Source organism: Prionailurus viverrinus, chromosome A1, assembly GCF_022837055.1.
Source record: "Prionailurus viverrinus isolate Anna chromosome A1, UM_Priviv_1.0, whole genome shotgun sequence".
Taxonomy (NCBI): Eukaryota; Metazoa; Chordata; class Mammalia; order Carnivora; family Felidae; genus Prionailurus; species Prionailurus viverrinus.
This window is the reverse complement of record NC_062561.1, coordinates 83,299,363-83,325,623: the sequence shown is the minus strand read 5'-3', so window position 1 is coordinate 83,325,623 and position 26,261 is coordinate 83,299,363. Positions and strand designations below refer to the sequence as shown.

General features: G+C 43.2%; 2 protein-coding genes across 15 annotated transcripts in view; both read right to left on the bottom strand.

The window, feature by feature from the left end:
- Positions 1–26,261, bottom strand: part of UPF3A (UPF3A regulator of nonsense mediated mRNA decay) — a 32,283-nt gene that overhangs the window by 5,402 nt on the left and 620 nt on the right. The window contains exons 1-10 of one of the 14 annotated variants that reach the window (XM_047877839.1): positions 26,182–26,203; positions 25,513–25,619; positions 23,648–23,754; positions 20,347–20,445; positions 20,112–20,222; positions 16,076–16,131; positions 15,827–15,985; positions 10,042–10,202; positions 8,127–8,424; positions 5,930–6,078 (exon numbers count right to left, since the gene is read on the bottom strand). In XM_047877839.1, the coding sequence (XP_047733795.1) occupies positions 5,930–6,078; positions 8,127–8,424; positions 10,042–10,202; positions 15,827–15,985; positions 16,076–16,131; positions 20,112–20,222; positions 20,347–20,445; positions 23,648–23,754; positions 25,513–25,619; positions 26,182–26,199 (1,265 nt within the window). In that variant the 5' untranslated portion in view covers positions 26,200–26,203. Of the gene's footprint in view, positions 1–3,959; positions 4,116–5,128; positions 6,079–6,171; positions 6,243–8,126; positions 8,425–10,010; positions 10,203–15,826; positions 16,019–16,075; positions 16,132–20,111; positions 20,223–20,346; positions 20,446–21,691; positions 21,829–23,647; positions 23,755–25,512; positions 25,970–26,181; positions 26,204–26,261 lie in introns of those variants that run through there. The other 13 variants (XM_047877933.1, XM_047878355.1, XM_047877756.1 and 10 more) reach the window with 13 other exon arrangements.
- The window catches only part of CDC16 (cell division cycle 16), a 47,231-nt gene continuing 46,482 nt past the window's right edge, over positions 25,513–26,261 (bottom strand). Inside the window, exon 19 of the transcript XR_007156209.1 lies at positions 25,513–25,619. The gene's annotated coding sequence lies outside the window, so the exon portion shown is untranslated. The remainder of the gene's footprint in view (positions 25,620–26,261) is intronic.

The window sequence follows — 26,261 nt, the reverse complement described above, 5'->3', positions numbered from 1 at the left end:
ATTGTTCCATTTTTTGGTTCAGGAAAGTATGGTCCTGGGGCACCTGGGTGGCTTAGTCAATTACACGTACAACTTTGGCTCAGGTCATGATCTCGCGGTTCGTGAGTTCGAGCCCCGCGTCAGGCTCTGTGCTGACAGCTCAGAGCCTGGAGTCTGCTTCAGATTCTGTGTCTCCCTCTCTCTCTCTGCCCCTCCCCCACTCATGCTCTGTCTCTCAAAAATAAACGTTAAAAAAAAAAAAAAGCATGGTCCCAGTGATGCAGGAAGTGGCTACTTCGTGCATGTATAACTGGGCAAATTATATGTAGGCACACGGCTCTCAGTTTGGCACCTTGATTTTTCTATCATGACAATAATTTATTCTACTAAAAATGCTATTATCATTGAAAAATGCCATTCTTCTATGGGGTAGACTGCTTGTGTTTAAATTGGCCAAGATGCCTTACCTTTTATCCCTTTAGTCATACAAAGTTACTTATGTAATTATTTTTTTAGATGTGTAACAGTGAAGAACTTGGGGAGAAATTTAACATGTTACAAGACAAACATGCTTTTGACACAAAGAAGGATAGACACTTACAAGAAGTTGTAAGCTTTCCACCAAAATGCAGGCCAACAGAAACACACAGATAAGACAGCATTTTTCTAAACTTGACTGAAGTGACAAACTTTTATTTTTTTTTATTTTTATTTTTTCAACGTTTATTTATTTTTTGGGGGACAGAGAGAGACAGAGCATGAATGGGGGAGGGGCAGAGAGAGAGGGAGACACAAAATCGGAAACAGGCTCCAGGCTCCGAGCCATCAGCCCAGAGCCTGACGCGGGGCTCGAACTCACGGACCACGAGATCGTGACCTGGCTGAAGTCGGACGCTTAACCGACTGCGCCACCCAGGCGCCCCGACAAACTTTTAAAAGTAAGGATTTAAACTGAATTTTCATATAATAATGACTATCATTAAACCTTACTAAAGCTGAGACTGGGTTGAAGAAATTACCTGGTGGATTTATTTAAGCAGGCTAATTTGCTTGGGGAAAAACAAACAAACGAACAAAAAACCAACCCTCTTGACTCTGAACACTGTTCTGAAAATAATCTTATTTTCACTCTTTTTTTTTCTTGTTTTGGTAGTAATTAACACAGATTGAATAGATCAAATATCCATTTAAATTCTCCATTTTAATCTCTGACATGTTCTTAATTTTAAAGACAGGAAGAATAGAACAGAAAACAAATCTGTCTGAAGTATAATTACCTCTCTTTTCATCAGAGTTAAGAAAATAGACTTAAAAATGAGAATTCACTCATACAGATGAAAATAAAAAATCCTTTCTCATGGCGTAATGTGAAGAAATTCATGCCCTTCTCCACCCGAGGTCCTCTCCATGTCATGACTGCGGCTGAGCCATAACCACTCCTCTCCTTAGTTCCTGGGGCCACATGATCCACTAGACTTCCTAAGACTTGTATCAAAGAACCTGTTGCTCCGTGAGCTACCTCACCCTCCCCGAGTGTTTCACTGTCATGTGATTCATTAAGTGGGAGACAATTACTTGTTAATACTATTATCAAGCAAGTGAAAACTTATTTCCAAAGATGTATGTGAGATTCTTCAAGGTACCTTTTTCATGTCAGATTTGAGGAATTACTTCAGTCAGTTGGTGTTTCTAATTTACTAGCAAGACTGAGAGCCATTAAAATACTGATAGTTAATGCTCTGCTTTGCTATGTTCATGTTTAAATATAATTACTAAAATTATTAGGTAGCTGTGGGGCGCCTGGGGGGGCGGTGCTCAGTCGGTTGACCATCCAACTCTTGATTTTCGCTCAGGTCATGATCTCAGAGTTGTGGGATCGAGCCCTGCATCAGGCTCTGTGCTTAGAATGGAGCCTGCTTGGGATTAACTGTCTCCCTCCCTCTGCCTTTCTCCCTTGCTCGTGCTCTCTCTGAAAAATAAAAATAAAAATAAAATACTTAGGTAGCTGAATAAAACCAAAAACAAATCCAAAATGAGAAACAGAAAAAAGAAAGTTTTGCAGAGGAATTACTAGAAAGTGAACCAACAGGTGGCCAACCCCACCCCACTCCTTGGTCATGGGAGCCCTCCCCACAATACGGGCTCCCATGGGCAATGCCCATGTGAAGAATATTCTTTAACATTTCTATCATTTCTTTTTTTTTTGTTGTTTAAAAAAAAATTTTTTTTTTCAACGTTTATTTATTTTTGGGACAGAGAGAGACAGAGCATGAACGGGGGAGGGGCAGAGAGAGAGGGAGACACAGAATCGGAAACAAGCTCCAGGCTCTAAGCCATCAGCCCAGAGCCTGACGCGGGGCTCGAACTCACGGACCGCGAGATCGTGACCTGGCTGAAGTTGGATGCTTAACCGACTGTGCCACCCAGGCGCCCCTTCTATCATTTCTTAGACATGTGATAAACTCAAAAACTTATTTCTGGGTAATTAGTAATAAAAACTTTACGAATATGGGGCGCCTGGGTGGCGCAGTCGGTTAAGCGTCCGACTTCAGCCAGGTCACGATCTCGCGGTCCGTGAGTTCGAGCCCCGCGTCGGGCTCTGGGCTGATGGCTCAGAGCCTGGAGCCTGTTTCCGATTCTGTGTCTCCCTCTCTCTCTGCCCCTCCCCCGTTCATGCTCTGTCTCTCTCTGTCCCAAAAATAAATAAACGTTGAAAAAAAAAATTTTTTTAATTAAAAAAAAAAAAACTTTACGAATATGAAAACAGCTTTTGGCTTTGCCAGCAACAAGTGCTGGACATCTCTAAACCTGTTTCTTAGTTTGTAAAAGGGAGATTATGTGTGTCGTGTCCTGCCCAACCATCTTAAAAATGAGTCTAAGCCCAAACTAGGGAGTGTACATGGAAGTGTTTTATACCGAAGTAGTCCATTATACAAATGTATTATTGTTTTAAATCAGTAATCTCAAAGTGACTTCTGCGAAGCCCTGGGGACAGATCTCAAGAATCTTTCACAGGATGTAGCTACTTTTTATTTACTTATTTTCCAGCCTCATGGAGGTATAATTGACAAGTAAATTATAATATATATTTAAAGCATACAACATACCGATTGGTAAAATGCATACATTATGAAAGGATTCACACTGAGTAATAAATAGCACCTCACATATTTACTTCTTTTTGGTGAGAAAATTCTGTCTTAGCAAATTCCAATTATACAATACAGTATTAACTACCGTCACTATGTTATACATTAGACCCTTGACCTATTAATCCTATAACTGAATAACAGAACTTCACTAACCTCTCCCTATTTCCCTCATGCCCTAGTCCCTGGAAGGCACCATTTTACTCTGTTTCTATGAGTTTGACTTTTTTTTTTTTAGGCTGTACATATATAAGGGATAGCAGGCAGTATTTGTCTTTTTCTGTCTGGCTTACTTCACTTAGTATAATGCTCTCCAAGTTCATCCATGTTGTTGAAAATGGCAGGGTTTCCTTTTTTAAGGCTGCATAATATTCATTTCATTTTTTTATCCATTCACCCATAGTGGACACTAAGGCTGTTTCCACACCTTGGCTACTGTGAATAATCTGTGACAACCATGTGAACAGATATCTCTTCGAGGTAGTGCTTCCAATTCCCTTTGGATCTATGCCCACAGTGGCACTGATGGATCATATGGTAGTTCTATTTTTAATTTCTTGAGGAACCTCCACGCTGGCAAACCATAGTGGCTCTAACATTTGGCATTCCGACCAACGCTGCATGAGGGTTCCCTTTCCTTCACATCCTTGCCAAGACTTGCTCTCTTGTCTTTTTTATTTTACCCACTCTGACAGGTGTGAGGTGGTATCTCATTGTGGTTTTGATTTGTATTTCCCTGGTGATGAGTGATGCTGAGCACCTTTTCACGCACCTGTTGGCTATCTGGATGTCTTCTTTGGAAAAATGTCTATTCAGGTCTTTTGCTCCTTTTTCTTTTTTAATTGGGTAATTTGGTTTTTTTTTGCTATTGAGTTGTTATGAATTCTTTCCATATTTTGGATATTAACCCCTTATTAGGTATGTTGTTTGAAGATATCTTCTTCCTCTCCATAGGCTGCCTCTTCATTTTATAGATAGGTTCCTTTCCTGTGAAGAAGTTTTTCAGTTCAATGTGGTTCCATTGTTTATTTTTACTTTTGTTGCCTTTGCTTTTGGTGTCAAAATATAAAAAATTATCACCAAGACTGGTATCAAGGAGCTAACCCTCTGTGTTTCCTTCTAGAAATTTGATGGTTTCAGGTCTTGTGTTCAAGGCTTTATTCTTATTCTATTTTGAGCTGTACTTATGTTTACAGATCAAAGCCCAAGTGAGCAGTGAGGACACAGTGTCTCACTGATCAGGAAATCCAGTGTGATCCAAAGTCTAAGTAGGAGTCAGCAAAGTACGATCCACAGGCCAAATATGGCCTGCTATGTATCTTTATAAATAAAATCTTATCGGAACACAGCCCTGCCCATTTGTTATGTATTGCATAATGGCAGAGTTTGCAAGTTGTAACAGAGACCAGAGAGCCTGCAACATCTAAATAGTTACTACCCACCTACCCTTTTTCCATCAGGGCTGACCCCACCAGGTCACATAGACCTCACTAAATCACAGCAAGTCCTTTGCCCCCTCCCCCTGCCAAATTCTTGGAGCTCCAGAGTCAAGAGCAAGGGCATAGCAATACCATGGAATAGACTATATGTCTGACAGACATTTTTAATGATAAATGAGTATTCTAAGTTTTTTGATAAATGTTTCATATCTAGAAAGGAATAGATACAACCAGCAAAATTCTCAGATAACTAAAGCTACATTTTATTTATTTATTTAAAAAAAATTTTTTTTAATGTTTATTCATTTTTTGAGAGAGAGCACGAGAGTGGGGAGGGGCAGAGAGAGAAGGAGACACAGAATCTGAAACAGGCTCCAGGCTCTGAGCTGTCGGCACAGAGCCCGACGTGGGACTCAAACCCACGAAGTGTGAGATCATGACCTGAGCTGAAGTCAGATGCTTAACCGACTGAGCCACCCAGGCGCCCCTAAAGCTACATTTTAAAAAGCAATGTTTTATTATGTAAAATTTGATGTAGGAAAAGTACAACTGGACTTCAAATTCATAGCAACTAAAATTTTTATTTAGTAAGTGGTTCAAAGCATAGTGCCAAAAATACATTAATGTTTAAAAATTTCACTAACATTAAAAAATACTGTAGAACACATAACTGCAGAAAGTTCCAATGAGTCATTTCAAAATAAAACTGCCTCAGACTGCGAAAAGAAAAACCCTAGATGCCATAACTAAGTTATCCTTGTCCCAAAATAATGCCCTTACGTTGTCTCAGCAACCCTTAAATCACGGTGGTTATAAACCATGAGCACATCCATCAAAAGACTGTAAAAAAGTCAGTGACCACATTGCTAAAAGGGCAATTCTTAAAGCTGTCAGATTTTATACAGTGTTAAGTTCTATCACGGGGCTATAACACAATACAGACTTCGGGGAATCTTCAGGACAGATGGCACAGGTGTCTGTTATCACCGAGTTACAATGGAATGAGAGCCCTCCCTTCCCCCGAACAATAGCTCACATACTACGTGATATGAATCCCAACAGATCACTTACAAATGTGTAGAACTCAAAGTACAGGCTATTTTGGCTAAATGATACATACTACTTTATACTAAAAATAATAAAATCTATGACAACTTTTCAATTTTTTAGAAGATTGCTTCTTTCTTAAGAATGGTTTCTAGATGTTTCTATGCCACGTTTATATTTCTAGTTTCTGATTTCTTTATAAGGAGTAAATTCACTTTGCAGGTTAGATTCAAGGCTGATTTGTACATTTCCAGAATGCCCTCTCTAACCCACAGAATGCCGAATGGGAGGTCCCAAACATGTGCGCTGACTCACCCTGCCTCTTCGCTCTTCTGGGAACCCCCCTGTGCTGAATCTTCAGCCTCGTCCTTGTTCCTGCCAGGGCACTCCACAGAGGTTCCCCTACCACCTTCTCGTGCTCGGATTCGAACTCTTGGCTGGTACAGCTGCAAGGCCGGCCGATCCTGCCAGGACAGAGCAGTGGGTTACCCTTCCAAAGGCCAGCAACACAGGAGGGAGCAACTTCTCTACTTCCAGGGTCTGATAACTCTAATTACCTAAAAAAAATCAGCTAAAAATCTGCCTTTTTCACAGCACTATCTCATGTCAGAAACCAGGCACTTTGAAGCTAAAAAAAAAAAAAAAAGAAAAAAAAGCCATGAACAGAAAGACAGTTAATATTTAAAATAACTTAAAAAAAGGTAAAAATTAATATCTGGGAAAAGGTTACTGTGCAAACCCAGATCTCCCTGGAACCAGCAGAACCACGGCATCTGCCCTCCCAGGCAGAGGTGAAGACTTACACATTTCAGCCCCTCTAAATTACCAGGCAGGGTGAACATGTGGCCTGAGACAAAGCAAGGCATGGCCCCTCAGAGGCGGCTTTTTAGGGCCATGAACTAAATAATTACTGATGTCTGTAATGAGTGATTTCTGTGTGGGTTATTCCTGAACCACCCCTTCATAGGAAACACCAACCCATCATCTGATTCAAGTCTTAGAGGTGGAGAAACGCAAGGATGGTTGAGCAATGTGAGTAAGACACTACGGAACTGCTTCCAGATATCAGCACAGTGAGGCCAGGGAAGGCCAGAACAGCAGAAGCCAGGTAGCTCTGCTCTGATGGAGAGGAGAAACAACCAAACCCCAGCTCAGGGGAGCTTCCAGCCCCTCAAGGAAGCCTCCTACACTCCTTCCGTGGCCACCTGGGGGCCCAAGGACAGGGCAGCTTGGGTGGGCATATCTGGGGAGGTGTTTCTGCAGGGCCCCACAGTCACTGCCAGGGCACTTAGCAGCCCTTATCCCCGGTGGAAGCCTGGCCAGGGAGGAGAGTGGCAAAGGCCTCGGCAGGCCCCATGGGTGCAGAGAGAAGGGCAGGGTTCACATGCCACCTCCTGCCCGGGCCAACACACATGGTCCTGCTCTCACCAGGGCAGCACTGGTGTGCACAGATGGGGGTCAACACTGATACTGAAAGAACATCGTAACCTGCCAGGCCTCATAAGGAGGAGCCATTATGCACAAGGCGCCTCATTTCCACCACAGCATCACAGAGTTCATGGAGAGGACTCCCAACGCCTAAAGCTGTGCTCACTGCTGCTACAAAAAAAGGGAGCTGAAAACAAGTGTTCGTATAAACACCTCCCACCAAAAAGACCCATGGCTGTTCTGGTGTACCTGAGATTAAGGAAACTAGAGAAACTCCTGGGTGACACAGATGTGATTAGCCAGGGGTGAAGAAGGTTCTCCTCTTGCCTGTGGTTTTGCCTGCCCTGGAAACATTTTAAAAATCAACATCACTAATACCAGCAACACCCTGGGTGACTGGAAGAGAAGGCAGATCTGAGTGAGAAAAACAGTCTCAGGTCACACACTGTATGCTTCCACTTACATAGCACTTATATAGGAATGACAAAACCATGCAGACAGCAGACAGTGTCCCTGTCGAGGTTGGGAATGGGGTGGGACGAGGGTGTTCCCCTTGGACACTGGGCGGCCAGGCTGTGGGGGACTCACTGGCACCACGGGGCCTGGCCCTATAGGGAGGGGACCCCATTAATAGTGCTTCTCTACAACAATGTGATCTGAGTAAAAGTTAACCTCAAACTTCTGGGGAAAAAAAAAAGAAAAAAGAAAGAAAAGCCGTTTGTTGGTCTAAGTAGGCCACTCCAATCCTGTGTCGACTGTGCACACCTAACTGATGAGTATTTATGAGCCATTTGACTATCTACTAATAATCACTACATTGTTAATCACGTAAAAGAAAGCTCCCTGAAGTGTCATGAAATGCAAACTGTCAGGGCAGTGCACTCCCTAAGAGCACAGGACCCAGTGGGGGCAGACTTCCCACTGGCAGAGTGCGTGACCCTAAGTCCCCGACACCTACACAGATTTCTCTCTTTGGGCTAACTAAAACAACTTCCGTCTGATAAAGCAGGCATAAAGCCGCAAATGTGCTGTTTGTGCTTTTACGGCTGATGAATGAAAGATGATCCCAAACAAGCAGAAGAACCTTGTTTCCTGGGCGCTCCGTTTTGGCTGCTGGGCCACCTTCACTCCTCTGCTCTTTCCCGGGCCGCTCTGCTGCCTCCACAGCGTTGCCACTGTCCTGGCTCCCCTTCTTCCCTCTGTCGGGGGGGCCTCCTTTCCCCCATCTCAGCTCCTCCTCATTTCTCCGCGAAAACGTGTCAAACTCACAGTGAGCTCTCTGCTTTCTACTGTCATCCAAGTGGCATCTTTGTGTTTCAGGGTCTTTTTCTCTGAATCTTCGGTCCAACTCCCTTTGCTCTTCATTGCTCTCATTCTGTGACCTGTGATTCAATTCAAATTATCAGTCACCTCAGGCATACTGCTTGATGAGAACCTGTCTGCCCGTCCATACCGCAAGTTCCAGAAGAGGCAGGGAATACCTCAGTCTGCACATCACCATGCTGCCAAGTGGGCACGTAATAGGCATTCAATAAAAAACTGCTAAAAGATGAACTGACAATGGTAACGACAGTATCTACTGTTAAACTTGAATGACACGTAGGAATAGGCACTGTGGTAAGGAACTATGTATACTTACTTTTCTAACTCTTAGTAACCCCCCAAAGTAGACTAACAACCCCCTTTACAGATAGAGTACCGGAGACCAAAGTGGTAAGTGACTTTCCTAGGGCCCCAGGTACACATTCATCATGACACAGAGCTGATACTGACAGCCTTGTTTCTGCTTCAAGCATAGCTACAATTAATTGAAATTTACTAATTTTATACATATATCAAACTCTTAAATGAATAGTAAATAAATAAGTGGCTCCTTAGCTCCTTTGCTTCTTAAAGTCCACAACCAACAGGCAAAAGCCCTCACACACTATTTTTGACTTCCCACAAAACAGAAGCAGCAGGACTGCTGGGGAGAAAAAGATCTATAAGCAAAGTGAGAATTCATGCCAGAAACATGACAAAAGGCACTGCTATATCATAAGTGATAATAATACAAACACATATAACAGAAACTACAGCCCTAACAGATCACAGATTTAATAATCATGCATAAATTAATTTCATAAACTGAGCAATAAACTGGAATCCCCAAAAAGAGGGAAAATTTTTTTTTTATCACAACTCTTTGTATAAGAAAGACAGTAAGAATTCATTGTGACTGGTATGTTTCTGGGCAAATGGCACCCTAACCCCACAACCCTGCCATCTCACATCCAAGTGCAAATTCACTTCTGGACCCCTTGGAAGCAGAGCAGCCCTGGGATCCAGGAAGCTCCATGGGTGTCCAGATGCAGTGCACGAGCAGGAGCCCTGGGCCAGGGGAACAAGAAGCCCAGACACACGTGGCCCCACTGACTGTGGGGAGGTGACCAAACCCTGAGGAGGCTCAGGGGCGAGAGGGAGGGGCTCCTACCTGACAAGGTTCTGGTGGGTCTCTCTGGCCCCCATGCAAAGACAGTGTCTGTCCCATTCCACACAAGCCCTGCTCAAGCTCCTTTCGTGAGCTGCATGTCACAAGCACGCAGAGAAGTACATGCCCCAAGGACCCCTAGCCTGAGACAGCCAGGGCTAGCGCAATACTGGGATCCACACAGCTGCTGGTCAGATTCCACGGGAGGGCCGCAGGGATGGTAACACCAACACAGGAATCCTAGCACTTGGACAAGACTGGGAAGGAGATCCTGAAGACCCAAAGAGTGATAACAGGAATCCAAAGGGAGCAAGGACAGGAATGGCTAAGGAACTGGAAGCAGGACATGTTCCTGCTTTGAAGACAGACTTGAGGCTGCAGACGAAATGCATTTACCAAGCCCCTAGCGTGACCCAGAAGAAATAAGGATGTGGGCAAGCATTATCTTGGTAAAACCCGATTCCACAAACAGTTTGAAATACGATAAAGGACACATACGACTCTGACACAGTGACAGTCACAGGCTCACTTTTCCCTGGGCTCCTCCAGCGAGCTCCCCAAGGGCATGGGCTTTCGGACAGCACAGCCAGGACAGGACTCCTGTTCTCCATCTCTAGTATCCATTTCCTCTCCTCTTTCTTTTGGCTTCTCAGTGGTTGGTTCCTCTCCCTTTTCTGGTTTCTTAAGAAGCTAAGAAATTATAATGTCAGTAAAATATCACTTTTAGAATATGGTATAAACGAAGCTGTTTTAAAAAAAATTAAAAACATAAAGCAACATTGAGCACAAGTGTTTGAATAGCAAAAAATGTAAGCTAAAGGTGCAGCAACCAGGTTTTTGGTTAAATACGGGAACAGTCAGTCAACGAAATACCATCGTTATGAACAACGATTTAGGACGGCTGATGTGAGAAGACACGCATGCTGACACAACAAAAGAATGCTACAGAACTGAACGACCTGGTTTCTATGTTTACACACACACAACAACAGCTGTAAGGCTGGCAACGCTGTTAACAGTGGTGTCCAGGTGGTGGGACTGAAATGATCTTCTTTTCTTGTATCAACAAGTTCTGTTTTTTTCCAAAATTAACAAGTATTGCTTTTGTAACGAGGAAAAAAAAGCATTGTTTAAAATGCTGCATTATACTGATGACTTTTAGAATAGTTTAGACTTTTCAGAACACCTCCTACTCTTTCTTGAATCAGCCTGAGCAGGCGGCTGTCGTGGAATTTGGGCCCTCCTCGCTGTTCTCTGTGTAGTTTACTCTTTGAAATTCAACTGCCACAGGCAAGTCAGTTTATAAACAAAAACAGAAGGTACACTTCTGAGAATTTTTTTCTAACTTGAAAAAGTGAACATATTTTAAATTGCACTACAGCAAAATGACACACAGATAAGTTTCAACTACATGAGTTCATTTAAGAATAAAACAGGTAAAATGTGAGGCCAAGCACTGGAAGTTGCAGTACCTTACATAGTCTTCTCCTGTCTGTGGGCTCTATGAATTGACACATTTTCTTTCACATATCTATTGACACATTTTTAACTAAAAAAGCATTACATGCTGGTCCTAGAAGTAAACCACAGGGAGGTACACAGTTTATGTTCCTGTCCATCCATCCAATGAATAATTTAGTGCACCTACGAATCGTTTTTACTTGCAATACTTCCGAAACCAAATGTGTGGTGTCTTTTCCAAAACCATTTCTCCAACTCTCAACACGGACTGGTATCCTACAATTCATTTCAGTTTTGACACCACCTAGTTGCAATTAATGTCACACCCCACAAAACTGTTCCCACTTCAGATGCCAGTCAAAAGTCCCAAGTTGCCACTAGCACCTATGACTGACTGGCTATATATTCAGGGGTTCTTGAATGAGAACAACTTGTGGAACTCAGCAAAACTTCACAGGAACTAGGTCACTGGATTATTACAAAGGACACAGTGCAGGGACGGCTACACTAGGTCACTGGATTATTACAAAGGACACAATGCAGGAACCAGGTCACTGGATTATTACAAAGGACACAGTGCAGGGACAGCTAGACTAGGTCACTGGATTATTACAAAGGACACAGTGCAGGGACGGCTAGACTAGGTCACTGAATTACTACAAAGGACACAGTGCAGGGACGGCTAGATCAAAGAGGTGTTCCGTGCAAGGTACGGGGGAATGGCTCAGAGCCTCCAGGCCCTCTCCATCAGCAGAACCCTCCTGCACCTTGATGTGTTCACCAGCTTGGATGCTCTCTGGACCCCATACTTTAGGGAACTCTATGGAGGCTCCACTACATGTCCACAAATGATTAAATCATTGGTGGCTGGGGACTGAATTCAATCTCCAGCCCTCTCCCATCGCTTGAGGTCACAGGGCTGGCTGAGTGTTCCAACCCTCTAATCACACCCAGTCTTTCTGACAATCAGCTCTTATCCTGAAGCTACCAAGGCCTCAGCCACCTGTCACCTCACTGGCACAGAGAAGATGCTCTTATCACTCCGGGGGTTGCAAGGGTTTTAGGAGCTATGTGCCAGAACTAGGGAAAAAGTCCTTGTGTCAGGTGTTAGGAATACAGTTGTGAGTAAGAGACAAGTGACCACGGTGAAGGAATCCACAGTACATTCTAGCTGAGGCAATGGTGGCCATGGTGGGGAGGGGGAGAACGGTGTACGTGGTGACAAAATAGAAAAAGTGAACCAGATAATCTTAGATGGCGTGAAATGCTACAAACAACTAATAGAACAGAAAACACACACACACACACACACACACACACACACACACAAATCCCCAGAGAGATGTGGGGTGAGAGTAAGAGCAGGAATGGGTTCTCAAGGGGGTCATGGAGGGACTCTCTGTGGAGGTTAGACATGAATAGAGACCAGATAATGAGAACGAGACACTTAAGAGAAACTGTAAGTCTTGGGGGAAACTCCCAGTAGAAGGAAGCAAGCAGAGGCCTAAGGTGAAACCAGAGGGAGGAGGAGACAGAGAGGCAGGAGATTCAGGGAGGTGGGGGAGGGAAGAGGGAGGGAGGGGAGAGGAAGGAGGAAGATGGAGGGAGGAGGAAGGAGAGGGGAAGAGGGAGGCGGGGGAGGGAAGAGGGAGGAGGAGGAGGAACAGAGGCCAGGTCTTGCGTGCTTCCACGCAGTCCACCTTGGTTTTTAATAAGCTTTGTAGAAAAGATCACACAACTAATGTCATCTATTGTCCACAATTTGTGTACTCAGGAATTGTATTTGTAACTTTGTATTGTATCTCTAACTTCCTACTTCAGCTTAAGCTCATCACCTAGTTTTAGAGTCCTCAGAGGAAAATAAAAACAGCTGGGTTGCTTTCCTTGTATCACAGTTTCCTTTATGTTAAAAATAGCCTGAGGATATCTCTCTGCATCTGTATTTTTATGATATTAATAAACTCTTTTAGCATTTCTTCACTGATTTTATTTTTCAGGTTACAAAAGAATTTTAACTCTCCAAATGATTCTTAAGTCAGAAATCCTGAAAATGAGCACAGATGCTCATTAAAGGCAAACCTTGGGTGTGGCTGTGTGTAATCAGGTCTAGACACCAGACACTCCCCTAAGGACACAGGCTGTTGATTACCTATGCCATTGTGGTCTAACCTGCCACCAAGATTTTGTTTTACCAGATTTGAACAAGAATAACCCTTTCTCTTGCTTTCTTTATGTTTTGACTTATTTTTTTCTACAGGAAGGAACATATGTTTACTTTCAGTGGTATAATTTTGTTTTTTATTTCTTTGACTTATTTCGGACTCTTAATTCCATAATTTATTTTTTTTGTAAATTTTTTTTTGATGCTTATTTATTTTTGAGAGAGAAAGAGAGAGAGAGAGAGAGAGTGTGAGCGGAGGAGGGGCAGATAGAGAGGGAGATACAGAATCCGAAGCAGGCTCCAGGCTCCGAGCTATTAGCACAGAGCCCGAGGCAGGGCTCAGACTCACGAACTGTGATATCATGACCTGTGCCAAAGTCGGATGCTCAACCGACTGAGCCACCCAGGCGCTCCTAATTCCATAATTTAAAATGTAAAAGTAAAATGAATGCTATATTCCAAATACTTTAAGCCTTACTTAAAATTAAAACTGAAATTATAAGCTACAAGTGTCATTATTCCTGAAAAACTCTCAGCGCTACTGACAAAAGTACTTTTGGAGTGTAAAGATTAGGCACTGGGTTAGCTATGATTCCGTGTTTAGAAAGATAAATGAGAAGGTTAGATAATATTTCCACATCGGTGGCCACAAAATTTCTATTAAACGTATATCTATTCGGTGCCTGGCCATGACAGAACTGAATTTCTGTCAGGATTAATGCTTAAGGTTTCTCTGTAATATTAAGGTTTAATTTTATTGATTACCTTTCCAGGGCTGTTGATTTATGCTGTTGGAGATGAAAAGTTTGTTACAGGAAGTCTATCTGCTACAATTTTGTTGGGAGACTTGTGTGTTCACTAAAACTACAAGGATGAATGAAAAACATGACCTCAGAGTTGTTTCCTGAGGAATACCCTGGTTTTGCTATGTCCTTGCTGACGGAGGGGGGAATGAACCGTGTTTATTTGATAGTCTTGGCTGGGTTCCTCAATTTCATCAATGCTATCAGATTAGGAGATACTTTCTGTGGGACAATCAGTTCCCCACTCATCTTGCCCATCCAGGTGCTGTCTTTGCAGCAAATGTGCTCAAGGGACATGACCTGCCCCACACCTTTCATCTAGATAAGGTTTTCAACACTGCCTTTATTTAAAAAAAATTTTTTTTTAACGTTTATTTATTTTTGGGACAGAGAGAGACAGAGCATGAACGGGCGAGGGGCAGAGAGAGAAGGAGACACAGAATCGGAAGCAGGCTCCAGGCTCTGAGCCATCAGCCCAAAGCCTGACGCGGGGCTCGAACTCACGGACTGCGATATCGTGACCTGAGCTGAAGTTGGATGCTTAACCGATTGGGCCACCCAGGCACCCCGCACTGCCTTTAAACTTCAAGAGAGACACCTGAAGAAACAGTCTTTGGAAATTACTCCTTAGTGCTGTTCATCAGATACTTCTGGTTCTCCTCCTGGTGCTTCCTAAACATGCCCCCAACCTGAGGTTAGGTACCGCCGTGTGACTTGCTTTGGCCAGTGAAACGTGGGCAGAAGAGAAACATGGGCATACGACCTGCAGCATCACACGTTCCTGCCTGGTCATAAGGGCTGTGGAAGCAAATGCCAATGTGCAGCCTTGGTCGCCGGGTCCTGGGCAGTAACGGTAAGCGGTGACCGACAGCCACAGCCCGCCACCAACAGACTCCTTGCGTGAACTGGTGTGAGGCTACCTGTTCCTGCAGCAAACCTAGCCAGGCCTCAAGGATACACACGGTTGCGTGTTTTTGTACAAGTTTTGTGAAGAAATTGTTCCCTTCAGCCAGTGAGCCCCATGTGACCACCTACAGGAGAAACTGATTTAGAAGCAAAGGCCTAGAAAAAGCCTCGCCTTCCTTAAAGAACTGGCCTGTTTTTCCTTCATGGATAATGACACTGTTTCTGATCAAGCATACCAGAAACCAGTCTATTGCTCAATTATGGTGACTATGATCTCTTCCCCATCCTTTCCCTTTCTACTCTATCTTCCCCCAAGTCCTGATCTTTTCTTTCTTTTTCTGATATAATTTTAATGAATCCCTATAAAGCATCTCAAACACTTTGTGCAATGAGGGGAGGTGCACATTAGGTTGAAGTCTAGGGTTAGTAAGGTCATCTGAGCAGAAGACTAAGAAGTAAGGGCTGGCTCAAACTGGGGCAACATATTTTACACTGGAAAGACCTCCTTCTGTGCATGAAGCCACCCTTCCAGATGAATGCATCAGTCAAAGGAGAAATTGGGCAAGAGAGTAGAAACATTGCTGCTCCTGCAAAGAAAATGGTAACACCCAACACCAGGAGTGAGCCCTCATCTAGAAAGGCCAGTGCACATGGGGCCAGTGGTTTCCAAACATGTACGTTTTAGTCAGGAAGTCTTCTCTCTGATGGAAACGTAAGCAGAAGCCCCAACTCTGACATGTAAGTGTGGGGCTCCGCTGGGTGGTCCTTCTCCACCTCCCCCACAGCATGCCCAAGGAACCCCCAGGGCTCAGGGAACACAGTTTGAGAACCACTGCTGTATTGCAGAGAAATGGAACTGTAATAGTAAGAGACAAGGCTAACTGAAAGTTTCCTTACAAGTAGCAAGAGCTAAACACCTAAAAGGCATGCCTGTAGCAGAACTACTTTTGGAAAAACAAAAGGAGAGGTCCCCTCAAGATTACCTTAATCCTTACTTCTCTCTCTGCTGTTCTCTTCTGTTTGTCTGCTTCTTTTCTCTTACACCTCTCCTCGTCTCTCTTTTTTCTCTTTTCTTCTTCCCGTAAGCGCTTCTTCTCCAGCTCCCTCCTCCTTCGCTCTTCTCGCTTCTCTTCTCGAATCCTCTGAAGACGTGGAAAAGCATGTGTATAAATTGTCTGCACGAATGTGGCAGAGACAGGAAGGATATTTATCAGGTAAAAAGGTCAACCTACCTGCTTCTCTAATTTTCTATTTCTAATATATTCCAAAAGAGGTGTGGTTCTTCTAGCTAAAACACAAAAATTGTAATGTAGTATTTAACTCTAAAATATGATTTCTTTCCTTTATTTTAAATACTTGTTTTCAATTTAATCCTTAAGTAATCAGGCTGGCTCAGTAGGCATAGCGTGCAACTCTTGATTTGGGGGTTGGAAATTTGAGCCCCACATTGAGTGCAGAGATTACTTAAAAATAAAATATTTATAATAAATAAACGAATACAATTTAGATGTGCACACATTGTACCTGGAGAAATTCCTATTCCATCACTATAAAATCACATCATCTGGAGGTACTGACAACTCTACACACAGTAGGCAACGAACTCCTGATTCTTAAGGGAGGCTTCATGTTACTCACAAAGACGCCATAAAAGCAAAAAAGAAAAATGAGTACAATGGATTAAACTTCCTGAATGCTATGAGTATCTTCACATTATTTTTTTTAAGTTTATTTACTGGGGGCGGGGGAGGAGGGTGGGCAGAGAGAGAGAGAGAGAGAGGGAGAGAAGAGAATCCCAAGCAGGCTCCATGCTGTCAGCATAGAGCCCAACACAGGGCTCAAACTCACAAACCGTGAGATCATGACTTGAGCCAAAATCAAGAATCAGACGCTTAACTGACTGAGCCACCCAGGCACCCAAGTATCTTCGCATTTTTGCGGATATTTTAAAACATTACATAGCCCGCTTATAGATTCACTGATTCAACATATATTCTGGGAGTTTCTTCCTTTTCTGCTCTCTAGACAATGATTTTAAGCAATGTGGATTCTTGTGATTTCTCATGATATACACTCTACAAACCAGAATAACCAGGTGTAAAAGTTTAGACAGTGACACTGCCCCCGCCCCCCCCCCCCCCCTTTCACCCCATGGCACTTTATCTAAGCAGCACTAGCCACCCAGGAATGAACCTCTCCATAAACTCAAACCTGATCCTCAGTTTTCATGCCCTGGACCTGTCTGACCTAACCTGAAATTTGGTGCCCATTTGTGGCAGGCCTCCTGGCATAGCCTCTCAAAGGGACTGCTTCTGAGAAGCATGTGTTCCCTATGGCAGTGGCTGTGGATGCAGGTGGGAAGGCAGAAGATGGTTTGGGTCTATGCTACAGCTCTTTCAAGATCTAAGATTAAGTGAGGGAAGAAAGAATCCCTGGATGCACTTGAAGGCTGGCCAAGACATACATTTCCAGAATTCTAAGGATCAGGAATTAATCATAAATTCTACAAGAAAGCCCCTGGGCAGGGGTTCTTACCTTGGAATTAAGGACTCCTGAACACCGCAACATAATATACCAATGGCTTCTGCCAAGAAAGCTCTGCCCTGGATTCAGGGCTGTGCAAATGCCCACGTTTCATCATAAGTACAGGGGCCAAGAGGAGCCCATTTCCTCCCTGGGTGGCTCCTGTGTTAACCATGAACTCTGGCTCAGGATGAGCACAGCCAATGCCCTTTGTAATAGGCAATCACCTCAAATAGGGAGGATCTGCTCTTCACCATGGGAGTTCTGGACTTGTCAGCAAAGAGCAGGACCAAGATCTCCCTGCGTAGGTGGGGGAGCAAACACCGAGATCCCACCTGCCTTCCCCCTTCTACAAACACCTCCCTTGTTACCCCAAAGGATGGATATGAAGGGTACATGAGACCCTGGATAAGAAAGTGCTTTACAAACCACAGAAATGTATCATTTGTTAAACAAGGTGCATGGCCATGTAATATAACACTAACTTATCCAACAGCATGACTCTCACCACTCACAGAGAGCTGTTCCATCCTAGGCACTGTCACCACCACCTGGCAGCAGGGATGCTGAGGCTCAGGTGTGGCCACACAGCTGCTAAGTCTTAGGGCTGGAACCTGAGCCCAGGTCTGTCCGCTCCACAGACCCTGCCATGCCACCACACTAACCTGCAACTTCAGAGGGATTTAATATTTCCATTTAACCCTCATTGCTCAGACTAGATCATAAGAGTCCACTGAAGGCCAAAATCGAAGAAAAGAAAAAGGTAATCTGCCATGAATTGCCTGATTAAGATCCAAACTTCAATGGGCACAGATTCTGAATCACACTTACTCATTCAGCAAAACACTATGATCACCTACTGTGCACCAGAAACAAGGTGAGGGGCTGGGAATGGGAAAGGATGTCCCCCTTGTGTGGGAGGGTAGCTGGAGCAGCTGGATGGTGTGTCTGGCCACCAAGGCCTGCCTCAAAACTATCCACCAGTGGAAGCTCCTGGTCCTTTTCTGTGGGTACCCTGTACAAGGGCTTTTATAGCAAAGTAGGAAAGAAATGATAGTGGGGGGTGGGGGGCAGGGCAAGTCCTGTAAATTTTTAATTTGCTTCTTTTCTAAGCCCTTCCTAAATTTAACATGCTCTACAGTGAGATCTCGATTTGCCTCCAGTAAGTTTCCTTCCCCAGTTTGCCCCAGGTCAGTGATGGTGCCCCCATCCACTCATCTGTTTGGGTAAAACTCCTGGGGGCCTGGGTTCTTTCTGTTTCCTTTCTTCCCACACCCAATCCGCCAGAGCTTATGTGGACTCTGCTGGCTAGCACAAGCAGCCCTCCCTGGACTGGAGCAAAGCCTCCCCACTGGAAGCCCAATGTCTCCTCAGGGCATCCACAATCCATCATGTATGGAGCGACAGGGAGAACTAATCAAGCCACACCACTCCCTCAATGGTCTCCAGCCGTCTCTCCAATAAACTCCGAACTTCTCACTCACCTGCCTCTCCAGCCACTCCACCTGAGGCCCACCTGTGTACCAAGCACACAGGCACGTATCCCACTCCTATGGGCCCACAGCTCAGCTCCCAGCTCTCATCTCTAGTCCCCTCTTCTCCCGCCTCTTAGCATGGCTGCTCTCAGCTCAAATGTGGACTCAGAGGGCCTTTCCCACTCAGGATTATTTCACCACATTGTGGCACTGCCCCATGAAGATGCCCTGGCTTGAAGCCTGGTTATTTTTCGGGTGTTTACTGCAGTCTTGCCCATGAGCAGGGCAGCTACGTGATGGCCGTGGCCATGCTCACTCCCTACTCCCAGTCAACATGTGCTAACCAAAAATGAGCAAATGTACCCTAAGCACATCTTTACAAATATTTGCTTTAGTGATTAAAAATCTTTTGAGCCACACATTAAATCAGCTGTTACAAAACATAAACCTTCATTACTTGACTAATGAAGACCATTTCAAATGTTAACCTCTCTTACTACTTTCCTCAACAAACATTTACTGAATACCTAACCTTGTCTAACCATGTACTACTGGGACCACCAATATGAAAATACGGTTCTACTGGGGGGGAGGGTGGGGAGAGATGGGTAAATAAAAATGTAAATTATTAACAGGGCAATCATCCCGTTCTAGACATCTTGATGGGCAAGTGGGACACAGCCACAGGGAGGGCTAGGAGAGCGGGGGCGAGTGGGAGCAGACAGCAAGGGAGACACCAGGTAAGTTTACAACCTGCCACCAGGAGATAGCCATTTCTAAAATATGCTGCTTGCAAAAAAGTGCTGAAGCCTGATTCAAAGCAGACTCTGTGCTCCGGCTGGGTTTATCCACTTGTCTGCTTGCTCTCTCAGAGTGCTTGGTATTTTCTGAACAGTAACAACATGGCCTCACACTTGGGCAAAGCATCTCATCTCTAGGACTGCTCTTGAGAAAGATGACTGACTTCAATCTTGAGACACAGCACTCCCTCCCTGATGTAGCAGGCACAGAGCACTCCACGGTCTTCTTTACTGCTCGTCTGGAAGCATCATAACTGTCAACAAAACACCTATGACTGGAAGTTCTGGTGCTCTCCATCAACAGACACGCAGAAATATTTTCACGGGTTGCCATCCTTTTGTTAAAACTGGAAAACATTCTACATTCCTGCCAAGCCTGTCATGAGCATGTATTTTTAAATACTCATGAAAAAGAAATACAAGCTTTGTAAGTACACGTCTCAACAAAGAGAAGAAATGAGCAAACAGACCAATAAGCTCTCTTGTCTTTGCCTCCATGTCTCCCAGAAGAGTTTCAGGATTGGCATTCGTTTTCTCTTCCTCCACACAGTAAGTTTCCAAAAACTTCTTGTATTCCGGATCTGTAAATTTAAAAAGAAAAATGGAAAATAAACATGCTCCTCCCCATATCTGGTAGACGAATTATATCTGATCAGTGTATTTGATTTGGCAGTTTCCTAATTCAGCCTTTGTAAAAGGACTCACCATCTTCAATGCTTCCGGTTTTGGCATCTTTTTTCTTTAGCTTCTTTTTGGCTATCTTCTGGAATGGGGCAAACTCTACCACTGCAGGATATTCTAGGCCTGTATTAGAAACAAATTGCAAAAGCCATTCTGAAATTCCACTACATTCATTTTAGTAAATAACGTTTGCTTTCTTAAAGACCGCGTATAACAATGACAGTGTTAACTGTTTTAACTATATTTCGAGCAACCACAACCTTAGCATGTCAAACTCCAGACATGAACAAAGGACGAGCATTTATTTATCAAATAAAATGATTTTTCATGTGTTAGTAGTGGTTACAAAACTGAATGCATTCAAAATTCATCAAACGGTGAATTTTACATTAACTCAATGTTAATAAACCCTCTCTTTCCCACTGAAGAGTTTATCGTGGAGTACCTTTAAATACATTTCTTAGTCACATTTAAATTTCTTCTGATTTTAAAAGGTTAATTCCATTATCAATCTGTTATGTGAGTTCAAGGGAATTACTCTGCTTACAAGAGACACTTGACTAAAAGAGGGGCTTCGAAGGGTGTGCACAATAATCAGACAGGGTTTGCTTCAAACAGGAATGCTTACAATGAAAGCCATGAGAAACTGACTTGGTCATTATGTGCGGGGGGGAAAAAACATACCAAGAAATGTTCACCAAGATAACCTGCTATACACTTAATCAACAGATGGAACACTTTCATGTTGGTACTAAATTCACTGAGTAATCACCTTCAGCCTCGTCAGGAATGGTCACGTGACTATGATATTGCAACTCTTATTATCTGAAAGATATTTCGATGGTAACCCTAACTATCCAGGAGAAAGTCAAGAACCAGGAGGAGAGCAAGGCTTTGGACAGAGAGGAACAATGTCTCATTCACTGCTCCATCAACAATGCCTGGGACATAGATAGTTATTAAATAGGAGTTGACACACTTTCTGATTTCAAAGCTTATTACAACCTACAGTAATCAAAACAGTATGGTATTGGGGCACCTGAGTGGCTCAGTCAGTGAGCATCTGACTCTTGATTTTGGCTCAGGTCATGATTCCAGAGTTGTGGAATCAAGCCCCACCTTGGGCTCTGTTGAGCATGGAGCCTGCTCCAGATTCTCATTCTCTCATTCTCATTCTCTCTCTCTCTCTCTTTCTTTCTCTATCTCTCTCTCTCTCCCCTCCCTGCCCCTCTTCCTCACTCACACATGCTCTCTCTCTAATGGGGAAATTGGGAAGATGACATTCAATGGGGAAATGACAATCTTCTTTAACAAATAGTGCTGGAAAAACTGGATAACCACATGCAAAAGAATGAAGTTGAACTCTTACCTAGTATCACAGACAAAAGTTAGCTGAAAATGGATCAAAGACCTAAACATGACACTTAAAACTATAAAACCCTTGGCAGAAAACATGGAGTAAAAGCTTGACATTAGATTTGGCAATGACTTCTTAGATATGACACCAAAAGTACAGGCAACTAAAATAAAAAAAGAAAAATTGGACATCACATTAGAAACATCAACAGAATACAGTATATGTGCTGCCAAAGCAAGCACTGAAACATAAACAGAATATAAAGACTACCTATGGAATGGGAAAAAAAATCATATATCCAATGAGGGGTTAAGATCTATAATATATTAACAAAAATTTTACAATTTAACAAGAAACAACTCAATTTAAAAATGGGCGAAGAAATTGAACATCCCTCCATTTCTCTTCCTCCAAAGAAGACATCAGCAAACACACAAAAAGATGCCGACATCACTAAGCATTAGGGAAATGCAAATCAAAATCACAATGAGATACTGCCTCATACCCACTAGGATGTCTGTTACCAAAAAACCCCAGAAAACAACAATTGCTGGCAAGGATATGGAAAAACTGGAACCCTGTGCACTATCAGCAGGAAGAGAAAATGAAGCAGCCTCTACAGAATACAGTAGGGCAGTTCCTCAAAAAATTAATACTATAATTATAATATGATCTAACAATCCCACAATGGTATCCACCCAAAAAAACTGAAAGCTGGGTGTCCAAGAGATACTTGCACACCATGTTCACAGCAGCACTGTTCACAACAAAGAGCTGGAAGCAACCCAAGGGTCCACTGAAAAATGGATAAACAAAATGTGGTACACACACAGCCGAATATTACTCAGCCTTAAAAAGGAAATTCTGACACCTGCTACAACATGGGTGAACACTGAGGACACCAGGCTACATGAAGTAAGCCAGGCACAAACAGAGAAATACTGTAAGATTCCACTTATAGGAGGTATCCAGAGTAGTAAATTCATAGAAACAAAACACAGAAAGGTGGATGCCAGGGGCTGGGGGTGGGGGAGGAGAGGGGAGTTATCTAACAGGTACAGAGTTTTTGTTTTACAAGGTGAAAAGAGTTCTGGAAGTGGGCTGCGCAACAGCGTGAATGTACTTAACACTACTGAACTGTGCACTCAGGAAAGACTAAGATGGTAAATCTAGTTTTGTGTATCTTACCATAACTTTTTAAAAACTAAAGGAAAAAGGCACTTGAATAAACAAGCATTTAACACAAATGTCAAATAGTTCAAGCATTAAATTTGTGTTTGCTCAAAGAAAAGAATCTCTTGGCCTAGTCACTCTTTGAGGGTTTCTTGCTCCCTCTCAGTGGAGAAGAAAACACTTATCAGTAGTGCAGTGGGTGAAGTGGGAGGAGGCTGGCTGGTGAAAGGTGTACAGAGAATATGCTGATACAGGTGTACAGACTTGATTGCAGTGGACACAACAGTTGACAGTCTGACAGGAAAGGAGGACAAAGGGAGGACCCAAAAGTACAGAGCTGTCTCAGCGGGCAGCTATTCAACAGTGAGAAAGTGATGTTCGTTACTACAATCCCCTTCCCCCATGACACAATCCAGAAATGTATGATTATAAAAAGTTCTCTGTTTAAGACATAGATATAAGTAAATAATATAATTTAAAAGACTTATATTGAATATGAACAAAGCAATTCAGTTTTGGTACATAAGAAAGTGAAGCTCACTTATCCAGGAAACTCGTTTATATGAAAAACTTCACTCTCTGATAATACATAAATAGATTACAAAGACTTGGAGTTCTTTGGTTTACAATAATTTCAATTTTCAACACAAGCACATAACCACAGTAACACAATAAAAATTTATGAACTTATTTTAAGTTAGTATCTGAGAACTTAATTACAGTTCACAAACATTCCAGCAAAACATAATTAATGTAGTTAGAGATTATAATAGTTTAAAAAGCCAACAATCGAACCTTTACTGTCAATGAAGATATATCCATCAAAACGATCTCTAAAAAGAAGGATGTCATCAGGATTTCTAAAATTAATGTATGCTCTTGAGTAGAGATGAGGATAAAGACTGAAATAAAAGATAACAGTGAAAACTGTTAGCAAAAAAATGCAAGGCTTCTTTAATTTTGATTTTCTTTTCCTTTTCTAGATGCAACAAACTATTTCAAATAAAACCTTTATGCCAAAGAATCACTTCTCTTTTAATTACAATAATATGGGTATTCTTTAGCAAAAAAAACCAAAAAAACAAAAATAAACAAAACATTACCCGAGATCTTTTTAATAACTTGGGAAAGACACTTAAGGTAAGTTTCTCTATTACACAAAACCAGGGTTAAAATAATGGTCTTCCGAGGTTGAAAAATCACAGGCAAAGTTATTTAAAGGTTTTCCTTAGTACATACAATGATGTAATACAACCTAATCATGATTCATTCACAGTTGAAAACGTTATATTTACAAGATATTCTTCACTGATGACCACTTTTACGTATTTTAAAGGGATATTAATTGTAGCACATGGTATGGGGACTATAGAAGAACTAACTCTTTCTCCTTGATCTCACAACTACCAATTTCCTTCATAGGCAGGAACTTTCAACCCCATTTCACAGACATGAACACTGAGGCCCAGAGAAATTCAGTATGTGCAAAAGGTGCAGCTAGTTAAAGATAGGACTATGATTCAACCTGAGTCACTCTGAGTCCGGTGCCTGTCCTTTAATGGTACCAGTTTTCTTAAACGTTAGTCATTTGAAAACCATCTATTTTTTTAAAACCAAATCTATATTTACCTGTGATATTTTTCTTTGAATGGACTGGCATTTTTAACTTAAATGTATTTATTCAGAAGAAAAGTTTATATGGCTACCATAACAAACTCATGACACTCATGACACTGAAGATAAAAAGGATAATAATGATAATAAAGGTAATAATAAAAACAGTGAAAAATCACAAAATTCTAGCTGAACTATCACCCGTTGAAGGTCTAACATGAGGTTTGCTCTTTCATTGTTAATAAAAAGAAGATCTGGGGGCGCCTGGGTGGCGCAGTCGGTTAAACAGCCGACTTCAGCCAGGTCACGATCTCGCGGTCCCTGAGTTCGAGCCCCGCGTCAGGCTCTGGGCTGATGGCTCAGAGCCTGGAGCCTGTTTCCGATTCTGTGTCTCCCTCTCTCTCTGCCCCTCCCCCGTTCATGCTCTGTCTCTCTCTGTCCCAAAAATAAATAAACGTTGAAAAAAAAAAAAGATCTGGAAGTGTGAAAGTGTTGTCAGAGCCACCTTACTACCAAGAAGTAAAAGAGAATCAAAAAAGATATAACCTGGCAGGTGTGAGGTGGGGACAGGGGTCTTAGTGATTTAAGGGAGCACAAGTCGGTTTCTGGGGGCTGGAATATTGTTTCTGTCTCTGGTGTTTGTTCTCTTTAGACTATGGTGGTGCTAGTAGAATGTAATGATCTGCCTACTTGGAAACAATTTGCAGAAATAAAGGTCTGCACTGATCTCTGAGTGCATGTAAGAAAGAAGATGGAAATAAACATAGCATTCATCATCTATAATAATCTTTTTTAAGATTTTTTTTTCAATGTTTATTTATTTTTGGGACAGAGAGAGACAGAGCATGAACGGGGGAGGGGCAAAGAGAGAGGGAGACACAGAATCGGAAACAGGCTCCAGGCTCCGAGCCATCAGCCCAGAGCCTGACTCGGGGCTCGAACTCACGGACCGCGAGATCGTGACCTGGCTGAAGTCGGACGCTTAACCGACTGCGCCACCCAGGCGCCCCGACCTTCCAGCTTCTTAATGTTGGTAAGCAGCTCACCTGAAATCGGCAGTAAAGAACTCAAAGTAATCATGTGCCGGCAGTGGGTGTAGCTGCTCTTCCAGCTGCTCCTTGGTGAGGCTGGGAGGAAGCCGCCGGATGACCACCTGTAGAAAGGACTCTGGGTGGGTTTTGTTTCACTATCATTGCCTCAATAATTTGAATGTCACCTGTGTTTTGGTTCAGAAGGAGATCTCAACCAGGAGTCCAGCAGAAACACACATTTTAGGAAAAGCTAAGAAATACATGCATGGAGAACATGGCTGTCAAAAGGGTAATGAGGGCTGACTAATCTAAACGGAATCAGTAAGGTCAGAAAAAGGGGTGCATAAAGCAGCTCCTTTTCAGGAATCCAGACAACTCTTGGCATGACGCTTACTGTCCATGCCCGAGTTGAAAAATAAAACCTCCGCCTACATTCTCCCTGCACGCAGAGCAACAGCAATTCTAACAGCCCGGCGGTGCACCTGTTCTTCCTGCCAAGGGACCTCCGCCTGCGATGCGCACTTGTCGCCCCTGCCCGCAGTATCCTCCCGCCGCCCTCCCTGGACAGGACCGGACCCTCGCCGAGCCGCCCCCTCGCATCGCCCGGGCCGAGGACAGAGCCTCCCCGTGGCCCAGCATCTCAGCGTGGCAGCCCCAATCGGAAACAACACAGGCTGAACGCACTCTTCTTCCTCCTTCCATACCAGGAAAGGCCGCGATTGGCGGAACGGGAAATGGTTCCAGCTGCACGTCGTCCCCGCCTC